We start from the raw sequence: 18,951 nt of genomic DNA, 5'->3' as shown, positions 1-18,951 counted from the left end.
AATATAGCTGAAGTTTCCCAGTTTGGGCCTCAGGCAATTTTCTGCTTTGCCTTTATCTGCTGCCTGTTAGTGAACTCAAGGTCAGATGAAGTAGCCAGCTGGCCACAAGATTTACACTTTTTGGATTGAAAACTTTAAGTCTTTCAGATTTATGGAAAGATAGACGTGTGGTGCTAATGCAGTTTTATCCCATCTAATTTTAAACGTGGGGAAAGTAAATCCTATTATTAAAATAATATTGTTAAATCACCTTTGGACTAAATAAACAAGATTGCTGTTTTTGGCATTATCCCATGGAAACATTCCAAATTTGGAGTGCAGGTACTCCAGATTAGGCATGGGACTTTTGGGACAATATTTACTCTGAAATGGTAATTTGACACACATTTTTGGCTTTAAGAAATATTTATAAGATTTGGAATTTGCAGTAGGCCGTATTGCGATTTCGATAAAATTTTGATTCATTTTGCAGCCCTATGCTGGACACATGAAGGATAACACAGGAATTTAGGTGACAGCCTCCCAGATGGCTGGACAACACATCTGATTTATAAGAGCCACGATGTGCCACCTGTTGGAATGTTCTCGCCTACACACAACAGGTGTTTTATGTGTCTGAATTGTCAAATGTGCTTTTTGGAAACATCACAAGCAGCTGAGAGAAAGATGGATGAAACATGGGCCATTGTACAACAAAATGATAAACAAAGCCAGCCACATCAGGAGGCTCTGATATCTGATTTCCATTTCCATTCAAAGGGATGAAGTATGTCACATTGTTGCGTGGTCTTTTATGAGATCTCACTGATGCTGGTTTCATTCTGTTAATAGATGAATGGTGAATGCTTGTTTATTTTGTTGCGCAGCACTAACAAATTCATCTTTTACAGGTGTTAATTTTATATATTATATATGTAAATTTACAATTATTGTATCAAACATATTGAACGGAGGTACTTAACATTCCAAAGTCTACAGCTGTCTTCAGATAAATTTGATTGACCAAGTATACAGACAGAATGTTGTTCGTTATTGATTATTATTGATATGAACTAAATTTTTTGGAACAGTTATAGTTTAGACATTGCAGTGTGTTCATGACATATCTCTCAGACATTAGAGAAATTGGGGTTGTCTTTTGCATATCTGTTGTTTTTGAATCTTAAGGCCACCTCCCCACCTACAACCCTGTTACTGTGGTGTGATGAAGCACCAGGAATGACCAGTCAGACTCCAGAAGGTGGCCTGTGGCACCCTTGTTTGTTGAAGTTCTGGATGATAAACAACATCATCGCGTTAAAAGTAGAGGTCAGCAGTGTCTCACTGATGAGCGTCCTTTCATCCTCACAGTAAAGGACAGTAAAGACTCTGTGTGTTAATGCTACCCAGAGAATCTGAAAGACACAGCAAGCCGACTGTAAAAGCTACATAAAGCTGAAGCACAGAAATAAATAGAAAGTTAGGTATAAAATGCTGTACTATTTTCCTGTGTGGGCAGACCTAGTATTAGATCTTATTGTTCCCGTTATTGTCAGGGAGCTGTCTCTATATTTAGGTCATCACTTCTGCTACATATTATCATTTGACATCAGAGCCCATTAGTGTGCATCATATTATTACACACAAACCTCAGTTGGATGGAAAATGGGTGTAATGTGCTGTTAATATGTCTATATTTAAATTTTTGACAATCAAAGCTGGAATCAGCCACTTTATATTCATGCTGCTCCTTTTTTGTCTGCGCTTTGTCCTGAGTCAGCCTGTGTTCCCTGCCGTCATAATCAAGACCCATTCGATGTTATGAATGTAATGTAAAATAGAGGTGATTAAATGCACGTTTTATTCTGCATGTTTTAACATTTTTGTTTTTTCCTATTTCTGTGGATCTCTCAGGAGACATGCTGACCCATCCATCCTTGCTGACAGATGTTCAGAGACGGCTTTGACTGACAGATTTTGTCCTTGAGATGGGTCTGGGCCGCTTTCCCCAGCGTGAAAAGAATCCCCCAGAGATATACTTCACCCTGATGTTTTCAGTCAGAGACGAGGATCTGAACCTTCACCTCCAAGGGGGAAGAATCTTGGAGCATTGAGGCAAGGAAATATGAGTAAAGAATGAAAGAGACAGATGACATTCTAAAGAGTTGATATTGAATGTTAAGAGAGACAGATAAAGATAGCAAGGGAGTGGGAAAGAAAGCAAAGGAAGGAGAGAGAATTTGAAAGGCAGCCAAGCGAAAGATAGGGAGCTGCAGATTTAGTCAACACAAAAAAACTCCTACACGCTCTCACATGAGCCTGTACCTTAGGCTCTGAAGCAGAGAGGAGAAAGAGTGAAATCATACCATCTTCTTACAGTCTTTTCTTTTCTCTTGTCATTGTCTCTCCTCTAACCACTCTTTGTCAGCCCTTTCTCTCCATCTCTGCCATAGTCACTGAAAGTCATAACTCCGTCTGGGAGAAATGGGTTGTATGATAATGAGTTATGATATGATTATGGACTATTCAATTTTGAAAACTGAGACTTTAAATTCAAAACCTTCGTTTATTCTGCCTGCTGCATTTAACCTGTATATTGTACTGAAAGGTTTTAAGGAAATCAACCTTAACTGAAATATATAGCATCCAGGCACCAGAGCTTCTGTTTCCAACTGAATTAAATGCCACTTGATATTATATTAATTCTACAGTATGGGCAAATGCTGTAGTTATTTCCCATGAGTTGAATTCAGCCCAATCCATATATCATGTCAATCCTGGACATTTTTATTTCCTTTATCTCTTGTGCAACGGTCAGGGCTGGCAGGCAACAATAAGACTGTCAATTATTTTGAGATAAGATTTATACGGAGGTTCCACAAAAAAGTCTCCATCAAAAGATATGAGATGAGAATGAAAGCAGACCAAGAATTTAAATTTAAAGGGTTATTTGACATGTAGAATAAAACTACAAAGACAAAACTAACCAGCAATGCAAAATCCAATGACTAACTTTAGATGTTTAATGAATAGCAGTTTCAAGTAGAAAAGACATGGCACGGTAATTTGCCATGGGAATAATACACGAATCCTTAAATGGACATTCTAGGTGTGTTTATAGGTCAACAGGTGAACTTTTTAGTTCACCTATATCACTATTTTCTATTTATTTACATTTATCTACATTTATTATGTAGAAAACCTATGATGAGCTTTTTGACATTTTTTGTGTGTGAATATTTTGCAGCTGTATTTTGTGCCTTCATTTGCCAAATTCTCAAATATTTATGAGGGGAAAAGGTTAGTATTATAATTGTGCTATAAAATATTGTTGTTTGTTTTTCCTATTGTGTCCTGTCAGTCATCTCACAACCCTTCAGGTTTATATTGTAGCTCATGGTGTTTAACTAATGTTATAAAATCTTCTAGGCTTGACTAGTTACTACCACTTAAGCATCACTTCAATATTTCAACTGTTTTTTATATTGAATTTTACCTCATAATAATAATAATACAAAATGTGACAGTAACATTAAAATAACACAAGGACAAACATAACAAAACAGAAAATATAATAAATAATAAATACAATAAGAGAAAAGGAGGGGGTTGTGATGGCCTTAGCCAGTCACACTGGTACGTGGAAGGCTTTCAAAATAATCCAGGAAAGGGTTACCATGTCTTTGCAATATTTTGCAGCAGAGCCCAGACTATGGTATTGTAGTTCCTCCAGTTTAAAATGTGCTGTGAATTCTCTGATCCACCCAGCATTTGAGGGAGGGGCCCGGTCCTTCAAGCAGATGCAAGGGAATTAGATTGAGAGTTTGAAAGGGGTGTTCCGTCAGGGGCTAATCCAAACAGAGCAGCTATAGGATTAAGTGGAATATTACGGGAATACATACATGAAAGGCTATCAAATATAGTAGACCCAAATGGAATAATTGTACGACAGGAGAAAAACGTTTTTTTTCCTGATTATATTTCTTTACCCATCATGACAGATGTTTACATTAATGTATTCAAAAGCATGGTCTGCTATCAATAATAAAGCAGGTTTTAAGGATACTTGTGGAGGAATAAGCTTTGAGGAATGTTTCCTCCTCCACAAAGCAGCAGCATTAAACTCAACCATGTGGGAGAAGAATGAATCAAAAGCTGTGCAGTTTAGTGAAAAGCAGAAAGTGAATAATCTGAAGATGACAGTCTGGTAAACACGAGTACTTCCGAACAAACAATCTCAGTAATCCTGAACAAACATCAAGAGCCTCTTTACTGACGCTAATGAAATCTGAGGAGGGCTCTGTGTTTGTGAACCACACGGAGTGAGGACATTTTGGCAACATGAGGACATCTTGGCTGGTCCTCGCATCTTGTAATGGGCTTTTGGGGGGACCTGGTGTTAGTGTTAGGGTTGGAATTGGAGGATTTAGGTTAGGGTTAGGTTGTGATGGTTAAGGTAAGGAACTAGGGAATAAATATGAGTGTCCACACAAAGAATGCAAAACTGTGTGTGCATGCGTGTGCACAGAGATACCATTTGTGACTGATGGAGCTTGCAGAATGAGGAGGCACCAATTATTTTTCACCAAAATCTGATATCCTGTGAGCGTTTCTCAGCAAGTAAACAATAAAATCTGACTGTCGTAATCCCAAGAGCTTTGCCATTTGACTGTCATCTAAATGTGCCAGTGCAAGCAAGTTGCTGCGAGGATTTATATGACTTTGCCTGTATCATAAGAGGACAGGACGAGAAATAATCAGAATGATCCAAATCACAATGAGAAGAGGCTGATACCTAGACATTCAATAAAACCCTGCTGGATGAGAATATAATAATAATAATATAATAGGATCATAATTGTAGCACAACATCCCCACAGGAGCCATATATTGGTCCCATAAGTGAAGGGCATTAACTGGAGTGTACAGTAATTTCACAAAATTGCAATCAGCAGAGTGGGGTTATGTGTGTTTTCAAGGCTCTTAATAAGCATCCAAATTCCTACAAATCTGTCATAATCTCTAGTAGCCTACAGCCATACTGGGTGTTTGTGGTGAGGTTTTAAATCCCTAAAAGTATGCAAATACCATGTCCTCTCAATGTGAGTGAATGCAGTTTCATAAAAGCCAATCTGTACAGGGAATTCAGTGCTCATTTTAGCTGCCATTGTCGGGAGCAAAAAAAGTCATGATGATATATGAATTAGCTGGCTGTATAGGGAGGAAAAAAATCTTCCAATGACCCTGTAAAGGAGTAAACAGTCCCAGTGCTGTGTGGAGCCTATGGCTATATTTCCAGCAACAGCAAGTGTGGAAATGCCTCCAATGAACCTAAATGCCTTGAAGAGGACGGCCAGTAAATGACATCAGTGAGTGGAGTGACTGAAATGACGGCGCGGCAGCCAGAGGGAACAATAACTGCTATTAAGGCCTTCATTTTAAATCTTCCCATTCAATTTCATGAGGTGACAGTGCTGTAAACTTTATCATGGCCACTTAAACAGTGTGTATTGTAACTAAAAAATGGGCCACATGTGTACTTTTCAGAGGACACATTGCACAAACAAGAGAGCACTGATGGTTTCCCCAGTGCAACAACACTATACATTAGTCTTGACGACTTTATAGTGTAATCAACAATTTACCTGCTTCTTGCCTGCTGTCAAGGAGCCCAGTGTTGGTGCACTAAAAAAACACAGACCTAAGAGAGAATTTATGTAAGGCAGCTTTTGCCTGCAAACGTTATGCTCTTCATTAGACACATCAGAACACATGAGACAAAACACTTCATCGGTAAAAGTGTGGCTGTGCTGCAAGGTGGCCTCTCTAACAATGGCATTATCTTCTGCCAGACGGGCCTGTTTATGATGTCACCACTGAATTGATAATATTAACCCAAGTGAATGCAGGTGCTGGAGGTTATTATGTTGATGGTCAATGTTCATGGCTGGTTTTTATCTTTTCGTAGATCAAACATGATATTTCCACACATGCTCTGCAGAGAAAACTAACGAGACAGTGGCATGAGTTTGAATGTCATAGGCTAATTCTATTGATCCAGGCTGCATGAGGAGTGAATGTGTTTGATCAATGACCAACAAGGCAGCAATCAATTGTAACCTTGGCATCACATAATTTAATGCAGCTGTGTGTGTGTGTTTTAAAACTGCATTTGACTCACTATCTTTATTATTAGTTACATTATTAGACATTATAGTTATGGTGCGTCTCTGGTGCCTAATGTGATTAAAGGTACATATTTTGGGTGTGGTGACATCAACGTTTATAAAGGTCATTTTATTTAATTGGTAGTAGAACTGTATCCCTACAGAGTCTTTTTAAAGTCTCCTATAAAGCCTTACACTCCATACAACAGTATATACATATGTGTGTATATATATATATATATATATATATATATATATCACTGCACCCAAAGTCTCTTTTGTTAAATAATTTTTCCATCAATAGTATGTCTCTTTAATAAAATTGTGATCTTAAAGTGATAGTTTTGTTTTGAAAACATGGCTGCCAATGAGGACACAGGGAAATTTCATTTTTGTGACTTAATATACAGATATTAGACTTATAATATCTTTAGAGCTGCAACTAATGATTATTTTCATAATCGATCAATTTGTCGATTTTTTTCTCGATTAATCATTTGGTCCATAAAATATCAGAAAACCTTGAAAAAGTGTTTGTCAAACCTGGAAATTATGACGTTCTCAAATGTCTTGTTTTGTCCACAAACCAAAATGACTAACTTTTAATGATTTCTGTGTTATCAAGAGCAAACAAATGAAGAAAATATTCACATTTAAGAAGCTTAAACAATTGGAAATCTTATTTTAGTCATGAAAAAAGCTTTGAACCGATTAATCGATTATCAAAATAGTTGTCGATTAATTTAGTAAATGAATAATAATCGATTCAACGATTAATTGTTTCAGCTCTAGATATCTTAATGTGTGCTACATGTTCTTGCCATTTTCTCCCCATCACCAAGGTGACACTATAAGACTATAATCAGTTCATCATGGCACAGAGTGTGTGTAATGTGTTTGAAATCCTTTGTCCAGTTAGTGACACAAACTGACCAAACAGGGCAGCAGCTGACAGCTCCCGTGTCTCTGCAAGCTAAAAATTGATTTTTCTGCTTATTTATCTATAGACTATGGTGCAGAAGACTGAGCTGTTTACAAACTTACATTTCTCATCAAAAAAGGCGGTCCAATGGGGGAGAAAGTGGGAAATATATTCATAAAACACGGTAGACTCAAGCCAGATTTATCATTTCCACTTCCACCGCTCCAGAAATCAAAATGGAAAGCCCAATATTATGGATGCTTTCTGCATTAAGCTTCGGATTTGATTTTTGGAGAGGTGAAAGCGGAGATAGTTTCTAGCTTGATTCATCCCCATTTTAGGGCATTCAGCCATTTAATTTTTTTTTTTTTTTTAATGTAGACAGCATCCATAATGTTGGGTTTTCTGTTCTGATTTTGGGAGAGCGGAGCATGGGCATGACTAGAAGTGTCCATGAGAAATTTGATGATGATTGATCGCTACTTTCAGTTAAGCTTTTTCACATTAAGTGTTTTTAGATTTCCCCCAGATTTTGACTAGATTCTGCTGGCTGAGACATTTGTTAGGTGGCTAAAGGAAAGTCAGTGTCTCAGGCTGGTTCATGGCAACATCCGGTTTTGACAATGTATTAGAACGTCATTCATCCACACTACACCTATAACATGTACTAGCTCATTAATAGTTCGTTACATCGCTTTAATATAGATCTAATTGTGCTTAAAAATAAGTCATTATTATACAACGACATCGGAAATCTCATCCTCTGCCTGGATGCTTTCTGTGTGGTCGTTACTTGGTGACCTCTCCTCTCCTCCCGGAGCTGCGCCTCGCCCCTCAGCGGCAGCATGAGATGATGCTGCTGAGATCACTTTAGGAAGGCGGTGCAGAGAGAGAAATAGAGAGAGAGAGAGCTACGTGTTGCTGCGCAGCAACAGAGAGAGAGCGAGGAATTCCCTCGCACAAACAAAAGCGACTGTCAGGGCGTGTATCAGTCTTTACAGCTGATACCTGTGGATGAATAACATGTAAACCTCCCGCTGGATGCAGGATGTAAGAACCACCGCGCGTCAACAAGCCTTCGAAGATATTTTTTTCTTTTACATTTCTCTCTTAATTTCTGGAAACAATGTCATGTTTGACATCTCGTAGGCGAGACTCACGTCTCCTCTGCTGAAGATGTGAAGGAACAACCTGACAGACGCGCCTGTCTGGACTCCAGGGGATGACTCTGCCTTTTATCATGAGACTCAACTGCCCCCAACCACGCAACACTAAATTGGAATATGGCATCAGCCAAGTTGAAACGCAGACTCTTCTTCTAGGAGGATTCGTTGAGCTTTAAAGTAAGTTACATGTGTCTTTGTTTCAGTTCAGTCAAATGCTGCTCCTCCTGTACCTGTTTTATTTGGGGGGAAACATTGTGTAACAAAAGGGAATCATTTTGTGACAATAATTCAAATTATAATCTCTTATTTGTTTCAGTTGAGAATTATCTCCATTGTATGTGTCTTTTTCTTAATGTGACTGGTCCTTCATTCATTGTCTTCTGTGTGTCGTGCGTGTCTGTGTGTCCCCCTTTGCAGACATGACTGGTCAGCTGTTGGGGGAACTGGGCAGCGGGGCTCACATGGACGACAACGCCGCCATCCGCATTAACGTAGGCGGCTTCAAAAAGCGTCTCCAGTCCGACACTCTCTCCCGGTTCCCTGAGACTAGACTTGCGCGTCTCCTCCACTGTCAGTCCAAAGAATCCATACTGGAGCTGTGCGACGACTACGACGACACGGAGAAAGAGTTTTACTTTGATAGAAACCCAGCACTCTTCCCCTACGTGTTGAATTTCTACAACACGGGGCGGCTGCACGTCATGGCCGAGCTGTGCATCTTCTCCTTTAGTCAGGAGATCGAGTACTGGGGCATCAACGAGTTCTTCATCGACTCCTGCTGCAGCAGCGCGTACCACTGTAGGAAAATGGATCAGGACCGAAAGGACTGGGAAGACCGGAGTGATGAAGGGAGCACCACTTCATCGTTCGATGAGCTTCTGGAGTTCTATAACGACGCGACCAAGTTTGACAAACAGCCGCTCGGGAGCGCACGGAGGCGCATCTGGTTAATGCTGGACAACCCTGGCTACTCCGTGCCAAGCCGCATCATCAGCATCCTCTCCATCCTGGTGGTACTCGGCTCCATCGCCACGATGTGCATGAACAGTATGAGTGAGTTCAGCCTGTTGGACAGTGAGGGGCAGCCCACGGAGGATCCCCGTTTCGAGACCGTGGAGCACTTTGGCATCGGCTGGTTCACTTTGGAACTCGTTGCTCGGTTCGTGGTGGCGCCAGATCTCATGCACTTCTTCGAGCACCCATTAAACATTATAGACTTGATATCCATACTTCCATTTTACTTGACACTCCTGATTAACCTGGTGGTGGAGAGCAGCCCGGCGCTTGCCAATCTGGGACGCGTTGCGCAGGTGCTGCGGCTAATGAGGATTTTCCGCATCTTGAAGCTGGCGCGTCACTCCACGGGGCTGCGCTCCTTGGGGGCCACACTTAGGAACAGCTACAAAGAGGTGGGCCTGCTGCTTCTCTACCTGGCTGTCGGCGTTTCCTTTTTCAGTGTCATGGCATACACGGTGGAGAAAGAGGACAGCGAGGATTTCTCCACCATCCCGGCGTGCTGGTGGTGGGCCACGGTCAGCATGACCACCGTAGGGTATGGAGACGTGGTGCCAGCGTCCATTGCGGGCAAACTGACCGCCTCGGCGTGCATCCTAGCCGGGATCTTGGTCGTTGTGCTTCCGATTACGCTCATTTTCAATAAATTCTCCCTCTTCTACAAGAAGCAGAAGCAGCTGGAGATCGCAATGAGAAGCTGTAATTTCGACGAGGACATAAAGCAGGTTCCTTCCATTAACCTGAGAAACTATTACGCGCACAAAGTCAAATCCCTGATGGCGAGCTTGTCAAACATGAGTCGGAGTTCACCCAGCGAGCAGAGTCTGAATGAGTCAATACACTGAAGCACTTTGACGGGAGGACGCGCGTGCATGTGGGTGGGGTGTCCGCGTTCACTCAGCAGCGGCTGCACAAGGAGCTGTCCACGGTGCTGAAAGAAAACCCACTTCCATCCACCGGTGTCTGACCGTTTGCCTCTCTGTAGCTCAGTGCAATAACGTGTTGATCCATGTGTCAGTGACGAAAAGAAAGTATAAGCAAATGTACAGCACAGCCTAAATATATAATATCACACTGTGTGCTGTTATTGTCCCTTCAATAATAGACCAAACGAAACGTGACAGCATCAGATTATAAAAAGCCCGAGAATGCTGTAGTCCTTTACCATCCTAGAAGGTGTCACACTGTTGTCCAGCTTTACTTGTATTCAAATCTGTCTGAAAGTAACTCCGGATGTACTGTATGCTGTTGTTGTTTTTTGAAAGCGTGTCAACATGTACAGTAATTGTGGTGTTGCTACAAAAAAAACCTCCAGACGTGCAGTTAAAGTGTATTAAACAAGAAAAAACACACATAATGTTCTTTCCGCGTCATTGAATGTGCAGATCAGAGCAAGGGTCTTAGTGTCATACCATGTGAGATCATGTGTTTTAAGCCTGAAGGGGTGAAAGGGATTTGTACCTGTGACTGACGCAGCGACTGAAACAGTTTGACAGGCATAGTAACAACCATTCAGAGGTGACATCATGTTTTTTTTCCCTCAGATGATTTTATTCTCTGGCTGCATCACCGTTTCAGAAGTGAAAACAAATGTGTGTGTTTTTAATCACCCTATACACCACACTAATAAACTGCCGGGTGTTTCACACATAATTGACAGTGACAGATGTGTTTTCAACAACACTGTAGATGCATCAAACTTACTGTTACACTTTTTTTGGTGGAATAAACTCAAACAGACAGAATTTGAGGCCAGTGGTTACAAGTCTTACAGAGAAAACACAATGCCCTTGTATTTGTTCTGTTATACCCGACTTAAATCTGCCACTTTACAAGGGCTTTGTCTGTGGAGAAAAATGGCAGTGACAGCCTGCAAAGGTCTCCCTTTTCCATCAAGTCTCAAGGTGTCTGGATAAAACATGTTTTTTTTAAAAAATTAACTGGGGCTGAGTGAAGTCAGTGCAAACCCTCTGCCTGCTGCTTTTTTCCCCCAACAGTAAACAGCTTTGTCACAGTAGCAGGAATTCACCAGAGAGCACTAATTTAGAGGCATTGATTTCACTTTAAAGAATAAAAGAGCTGTTGAAACGAATAGGAATCAACTCTAAACTATCAGTTATTTTGTCATGTCATATTTTGGTAAATTTTTTAGAGCATTTTATTTTTACTTGATTTTTCTGTACTTGGAGGTCATTCATACATTTATTCATCAGTTGAAGAACAATTTTGAATTCATTGTCTCCAGTTTAATTTGTGATGACATGCAGATGTTTGTACATAAATGTAGTCACGGCTAATTCGTCTGAACATAAAAACACAGAATGTGGCCTATGAGGGGGCTGACAACAAACTAAAATCAACAAGTACTCTGTAAAAACCAAAGTATACTGAATATACTCATAACATCAATATTAGGACACAGTGTCATATTCAGGGTTGAATGAGAGGTGAATGACTGAGTAGCGGTGATGTAATTCAAATGCACATCAGCTCTACATCTGAGGCCAATTAAATCACTCTTCTTTTGTTTACTCCTTTAAACCTTTAAAGCCTATTCCCAGTGGGAGTGAATCCAAAACACCAAATTAGCATGTGGGAAAAATACCAGGATAACTTCACAGTGGTAACAGGTGACATTTGAAAAAAAAGAAAGAAAAAAGTGATCCGTTTTACCGAGTGGAAAGTAATTATAGAGTTTTTGAGGAGATGGAAAATTACTATAAGGCAGTGGAGAAACATAAGATGAGAAGATGTGGCTGAAAGTCAGTGATTTCATTTTTCTGTGTGTGTAGGTCACTGTGAATCCTGAGGAGGACAAAGATGTGTGGCCTCTGTCTCCCCTCGGCTCGCTTGTATCATTACCCTCTGACTGTGGTGATGGATGTAAGGAAGGCCCACAGCTTGTCTGGCACACAGCTGAGTACAGATGGCAGCTCAGATTATTAGAGAGTAAAATGTTTTTCCTCTGCCCCACTGTCAAGCAGAGATTAAACCCCACAACATTCTTTTTTCTTTATCACTAGAACTGAAATTCTCAGGCCCTTTTCGGAGTTTATTTTTAAATTTGGCTCACGTGTAATTGTTTCCACGTGTACTTTATAATCAGGGTTGGTTTAATGAATTGATTTTTAATTACATCCGTGGCCTTTGATTAAGTTCACTGACTTTGTTCCTGTCACAAGGACAAAAGAGGAAAAAAAAGTACTCAGCTTATACTGCGGCGCTGATGTAGAATACGAAGAGAACTATTCATGCGCTTCCATATGTGTGATGTTTTGTGTACTGTACACAAACATAGCTGACAGCATGTCGAATACAGACCATATTGATTGGGTATAACACTGTTACTAAGCAGACATTTCATGTTGTTGCCATCTGCTACAATCCCTTTCGTTTTAAACTGCGTGGGAAAATTAGATCTTTTCAGTGTGCTTGTTTCGCCGCACGCCCCCACCCCCCACTTTCTCCTGCTTCCCAACGTGTCTGATCAATGAACATCTCCAAAAATAATCTCTCATTACACAGTTCATGGCGTCACTAATTATCAGCTTAAGAAGTTGTGCATATATTATGCAGAACGCAGGTGATGTTGAACACGCGGGTGAGGTCAGAGTGTGTTTGTGTTAACAAGCATGTTGAGTATTTTGAGCTGATAATTCAGCTTTAATGTTTGTTTCTTCTTCTTTTATGAAGATCAAGATTTGTGCCACAACGAAGATTCCAACCAATATTTCAAAAGAACAAAAAGTAAAGTGGGGCATCAATTTAAAAAATCAAGTCATTATATTATCATACTTACACAATTTGACAGTGATTTTAATAATTCCAATACATCACGTTTGGTGTTATAGCTTTGTTCTAGTACGCTCCACATACTGTACATATAGAACATATGAAGAGTTTTAGCCTAATACACTTCACAGTCAAGTAAAGTCTAAGATTATTTATATAACATGTTTTAACATAACATGTAGCTAAGCTTAGAATAGATAACATACATTTCATTCTATATGAACCATAAATGCCTTCTAGAAAACTTCAAGGCCGTCCTAAACATAGCTATTGATTGATTGATTGATTGATTGATTGATTGCTATGAGTTCAGTGTCAGTCTGCTGGTCAATCATATCACAACACCATGTTAAGGCTTACTGAACATGTTCACAACATTTCACTTTGTCCTGTATCACAGCAAATACTGGCTGTGACTGCATAATATGAACCCTATCACATGACAAAAAAACATTAAAGGTACAGCAGGCAGGATTATTCATTTATTTACTTAGAATAGAATCCAATCCAATCTTACAAAGCACATTTAATAAACAACAGCAATCGACCAAAGTGCTTTACAGTAGTATTAAACATAATAATAAGAACGTAAAGAATGAAAAAACAAACAAAAGTAAATAAAAACATAAAAGACATAAAGCATGTGACATCTCTCCCATAAAATGCAGAACAGACTTGCACTCTCTCAAATGCAGAGGAGAACAGGTGAGTCTTTAAAAGAGGTTTAAAACTGACAATAAAGGAGCCTGTCTAGTGTGTCATGGCAGTCCATTCCACAACATAGATTAAACATAATAGAATAGAATAGAAAGTCTTTATTGTCATTGCACAGGTGCAGCAAAATTGCAGAATCCTCTTCTCAGGTGAATGATAAGCTGTTTGCATGGCAAACACAATTAAGTACCATAAAAGAATAACATCAGAGAAGGTTTTTGATCAATCACAACGCAGTTTAGGGAGAGTAAGAAAGAAAAAAGAAAGATAGAAATAGCAGTTGTTGGCTGCTACAGATCTAATCTGCTTACAGATCTATATGGCTGAATAATTGCTACTCATGACTTCATACATAAGAAAAAAGGAAGACTAAAAGAGAGTCAGGAAATAAACACAATAAAACATAGTCAGAGGGGGAATAATTTCTCAAGTTATTGGATGAGTGGAGCTTTGTCACCTGTGGGTTAATCTCCGCAATTGACACGTGCCGACTGCAGAAGTCTCATCCACTCAGACGGATGTTTTTGGACTCAAAACCACAGACATTTTGTTGCGAGCACAACATGTCCTCATCAAACACTTTGTGAATTCTAGCTACTATTTGCCAAAATTGCTTTTATGAAAATAATGTCCGTGATTTATAATGAAACTCTGGATGTAGTTTGAGTTAAGTGGCTTTGAAGGCTGGAAATGCACCGTTGTTCTCCACGGCTGAGTCTGAATGTACTTTGGCAGCTTTGTTTGGATGCTACAGCAATGGCAGTCACAGCAAAGCATTTGAATCATCCCAGCCTCGATATGTAGAGGCAGAGGAGCTGGACTGAAACCACAATCTGATGCCCGTGAAATGTTGATAACCTTTACATTCCAGGAGGCTTTGTTAACACTTACCTCATCTTTGGAGTTTCACTCATTCATTTATTTATTTAATTAGGACAGCATGAGGGTATTGATATTCAGCTACACAAGAGAAATTGCATGCACAAAATGTTTTGTCGCAGATTGACAATTCTGCCTAAGGAAGGGAAATAATATATATATATATATCTATATATATAGATATATATATATATATATTTGTTTTTTATTACCTCAGCCTGGATGCTTTTAACTGCTTAGGGGATTTATAGTATAACCACACTTCCACAGGAACCAGGCAAACTCACTCTGAAACCATTTCATATCATCCATCTCTCAATTTTACACATCTGTCTCTATGGACTGGAATATAATCTCTCAGTGTCTGCGTGTGTGAGGGGGGAATTAGTTATTAGAGCAAAAACCTGCTGTGTATCAAGAATATTATATTATTATATTTTAAATGAAGGAAAATTGAACTATGTATTGAACTGAAAGCTCCTGCTCCCACAGGTGATACAGCGAGGCAGAAAGGCTGGATCCATTATTATGCTCAGATTGCTGGTGGTAGGTCAGGTCAAGAGGACAGATGCAATCAGACTTTTCCTAATTTAGGAGTGAGAGGGGAAATGGTTGGCAGGTGCACACAGATCGTTTCTCCGTCTGTCTGTCGCTGTGTGTGAGATATGTATGTTTTTGTAAATGCAGTTTGTGCATGCTTGAACATGTGTGTGTGTATGTGTGTGTTATTACTTCCCTCCTGAATCATTTTCTCTCCGGGATGTGCCGAGGACAGCGGTTCAGACAGTTTGATTGGTGAAGCTTGAAAAAGATTGAATCTGGAAAAGGAAATGCACCTGAGCCTGGTGGGATGACGTCGACAAAAACCCTGAGATTTCAAAGTGTCTTTGCTGAGAGAGAGCACAGATGCTTTATGCAGCTGGCAAGACGTGGGATTTGTGCCGTTCTCACCACAACATGTGAGAAAGTGTAACGAGCAGTAGCTGTGATAACATATTGTGCGGCATAACTTGAATATAACAGTATAATGAATCTTTTTCTGTTTCACAGAGTCGCTCCCTATCTTCCTTTTACTCCATTGATCTTCCTTAATCGTCACCTCACTAAATACCGAGGACTACATTCAACTCCCTGTAGCAGTGGGTAAGGGTGATAATTGCCTAATTTGATATAATTGCGGCACTGTACCTTGTATGGTGTGTTTAATTTGTCTTTGAAATCCACCTGGTGTTGGAATTATACTGTGCAAAATGTTGCAGCTGCTCCAGGGAGAACATACTGCCGGAATGAATCTGATTATGCAAACAAACTGAGCTCCGGCCTGGCTCTCTGTGCTCCACGAGTATTCCCTGTGTTTTTTTTTGTCATGGATAATCTCAGGTTAGACTCTGGTGGAGGTGTTTTGTGTGTAAAGGTGGTGCTGCCTGCTCTGCCCTCTGACACATGTTGGTCACTTCTGTTGAGTGACAGTGTTACCTTTTAATGAACAGCTCAAGTTGCAGTTTGTTGAAAGAGCTGCAGAAGTAAAACAACACCAGGATAACTGAAAGGCAGGGCCGACGCAAGCCTTTATGGGGCCCTAAGATGAATTGTGATTTGAAATTAGCAATGGTCAACTCCAAAACAAAACCAAATAACTTCAACACTATTTACAGTAGATGTCTGAATAGATCTAAAGAAATTATTTAATATGATAAAATGTTGGGGGTGTTTCACACACTACTGGGGCCCCACCATCACCAGGGGTGACGCTTATTGCTTATTCCTTGGCAATGATGTTTAAATGAATACTAAGTACATAAATATAACATCATGTATACATATTTATATATATATATATGTATGTATTACCTGTTGTTTCCTGTTTTTAATAGACTTGTGTTCAGTTCTGTGTCATTAAATGAAGTAACAGAAGTAACAAAACACACAAAGCTGTGTTTTTTACATTTTTATTCATTAGGGAAACTGCGTGAAGGACAGAAAGAACAAAAGCCATCAATACAAAATAGAGTGAGAAAGTAATTATGGTAATGTTTTTTAAAGATGAAAAAGCCTTCCTGAATTCCAGTCATAGAAGTCAATCACTGGGGACATCGAATAGACTGAGAGCAACACAAGATGAAAGAGAGGCCGGATAGAAGATGCAGCCTTTTGTTCTCTTATTATCCCTGTGGTGAACATATTGCTATGAATCTGAGAGAATAGCTTAAGTACACAGATGGATGTCATTACAGCCTCCTGTGAGGCAAATACTCTACCTAATACTGTGGTTTGTTGTGCTTTTATTCTATTTTTTGTGGCTGTTCGTAAAGATTAAGCATAAGCATAAACCACATCAGTGCGCAATATGTCACTCAATGTTTATTTAAAGCTGTTGGTGATTCTGGTTGTTGTTGATATTATTATTCTGCCTCCGTTTGCTCGTGATGAACAGAAGCTGACTTTACGTGTATGTTGTGTCCTTAAAAATAGGCTCTGTCAAGCAATACTATCAGACCTGAGTGAGGGAGCATTTATGTGTAGCAGTGCAGGTGTGGACAAAAGGTTTGTTCAACCAAGCTGCTGAATGAGGGCTAGTACTAGTGTTGCTGTTGCCTCCATTAAATGAATCAATCCAGGTGTGCACTTGTAGTGACATTGAAGGTGTTTTCATACCTGTATTATGTTCCATTTCATGGAGCAATATGTTAGAATGTAACCTTAGTTGAATGTAACATTGGTAGTGGCACTGTTACAACAGCGCTGTAGGTCATAAATGCAGCTGGATACTACTCGTAAATTGTGTACACACTGCAAATGTGGAGCGATTGCAACCGATCACTGATTTGCGCCCAAACGGAGTACGATTGCTGCGTTCACACAAGCCCATTAGAACCGATCTAGGGGAGAAACGTCCCCAATTTCGGAACAGCGAGCGAGGTATGAAAGCACCCTGAGATTAAAATATAGCTGGAGAACAATTTCCTTGGCAGGGAGGACATCTAAGTTCAAAACCTCAACTTCCAAGCTCTGTCACATCACATAGAATCACTGGAGAGGAAGAGAAAGGAGCAATGGAGGCAAAGAGGCAAAGGAATTTGCTCATCACAGGCACTTTCAATCTATTAGTGAGGGAACGTCAAGTTCAATTGAGCAAACGCACCTAGACTCCCATTGCACCCCACAGACACCAGCTATGCTCTGTGTGTACACATCTGAATACACAATTTCTACTTTTCAGTGAGTTGCATCTCCTCTAAAAACCTAGATGCCAGACACTTATGGTATACGCGTGCACTCATGTACCAGACACACTGTGGCGTAAAGACACAACAACAGGCCCTTAAAGTAACCCACCCTCAAGGGGAACCCTAAGAATCTCACCTACATATATGGAACCACAGGAGAAAACTCTGGCGCAGACAGTGGTGACTGCCTTTTGTTGAAATGTCACACCAATATTCCATATGTAAGATGCTGTTTTCACCTTGTGTCTTCTAGAGCCACTGGGGACTGATGAATCATTTCGAGGAGCTCATTACTCTTTCATGGACAGCTCTCACTACTCGGCACGTATACGCACAGGACTCTCACTCACTCGCTCATAAGGTCACCATTAATTAAGCCTTTCACACATGTGAGGAGGATGATGGATGTTAATCATTACCTCAGCAAACATGTTGTGTTGTGGACACCAGTAAAGGGCTTTACTGGAATCTGATACTCTTTGATCCAAAGGAATTCATGTATTTTTTGTGTTGCCGCTGTAATAAACAAAAAGGGAGCGGAGTCTGTGTGGGTGTGGAGTAAATGACATTCTGTCACTGCTGGTATGATGTGGAGTCCACCAGGGACACATCTCCCCTCTCAGACCTCATGGGGAAGAGGGAAGGACGGTAAGTCGATAAGACTGAGGCGTCCACAGACATTTCAGGAGACGTGGCTCAAGTGGGATAAAAGGTGGCACCCCTTCATATTTATTCATTTTTATATTTTTATATTCCAAGTCTACTGTATATGGATCCACAAAAGTGCTGTATACATTACTGGTCAAATGCAATGTTTGGGGCATTATTAGGCCTACATCAAAAACTGATGTTAAAGGCCACATGGAAAAAATCTAATATAAAGTTAGAAATTTCCTCTCACAGTCCAAAAACATGCAATATGGAGATTAGGTAAATTGACCGTCAATGTGACCGTCTGTCTGTCCATTGTACATGTACAAATTTCAATTAACAATTATTTTTGATAGTTTCTTCCTGTCCGCTAATAACTAACTATTGCAAATTTTGTTATTTTTCTAAACAAAAAAACCCTCCTCTGTAATGCACTGTTT

The 18,951-nt window shown here is 40.0% G+C and overlaps 1 protein-coding gene and 1 long non-coding RNA gene across 2 annotated transcripts; both read left to right on the top strand.

The window, feature by feature from the left end:
- Positions 1 to 6,900: 6,900 nt before the first annotated feature.
- LOC122774924 (potassium voltage-gated channel subfamily S member 2-like) lies at positions 6,901 to 11,342 on the top strand. Its single transcript, XM_044034536.1, has 2 exons — positions 6,901 to 8,411; positions 8,652 to 11,342. The coding sequence occupies exon 2, from the start codon at positions 8,654 to 8,656 to the stop codon at positions 10,091 to 10,093; it is 1,440 nt and encodes a 479-aa protein (XP_043890471.1). The 5' UTR covers positions 6,901 to 8,411; positions 8,652 to 8,653; the 3' UTR covers positions 10,094 to 11,342.
- A 3,971-nt stretch (positions 11,343 to 15,313) lies between these two features.
- Positions 15,314 to 18,401, top strand: LOC122774925. Its single transcript, XR_006361033.1, has 3 exons — positions 15,314 to 15,592; positions 15,684 to 15,776; positions 18,114 to 18,401. It is a non-coding gene; the product is annotated as an uncharacterized LOC122774925 (long non-coding RNA).
- Positions 18,402 to 18,951: the final 550 nt, after the last annotated feature.

The sequence above is a fragment of the Solea senegalensis genome, linkage group LG9 (assembly GCF_019176455.1).
Source record: "Solea senegalensis isolate Sse05_10M linkage group LG9, IFAPA_SoseM_1, whole genome shotgun sequence".
NCBI lineage: Eukaryota > Metazoa > Chordata > Actinopteri > Pleuronectiformes > Soleidae > Solea > Solea senegalensis.
The sequence above is the reverse complement of the archived record's forward strand: the minus strand, read 5'-3'. Positions and strand labels throughout refer to the sequence as shown.

What these genes read in the sequence shown, in the direction of transcription:
- LOC122774924 (XM_044034536.1), top strand. Translation starts at nt 8,654, where the DNA reads ATGACTGGTCAGCTGTTGGGGGAACTGGGCAGCGGGGCTCACATGGAC.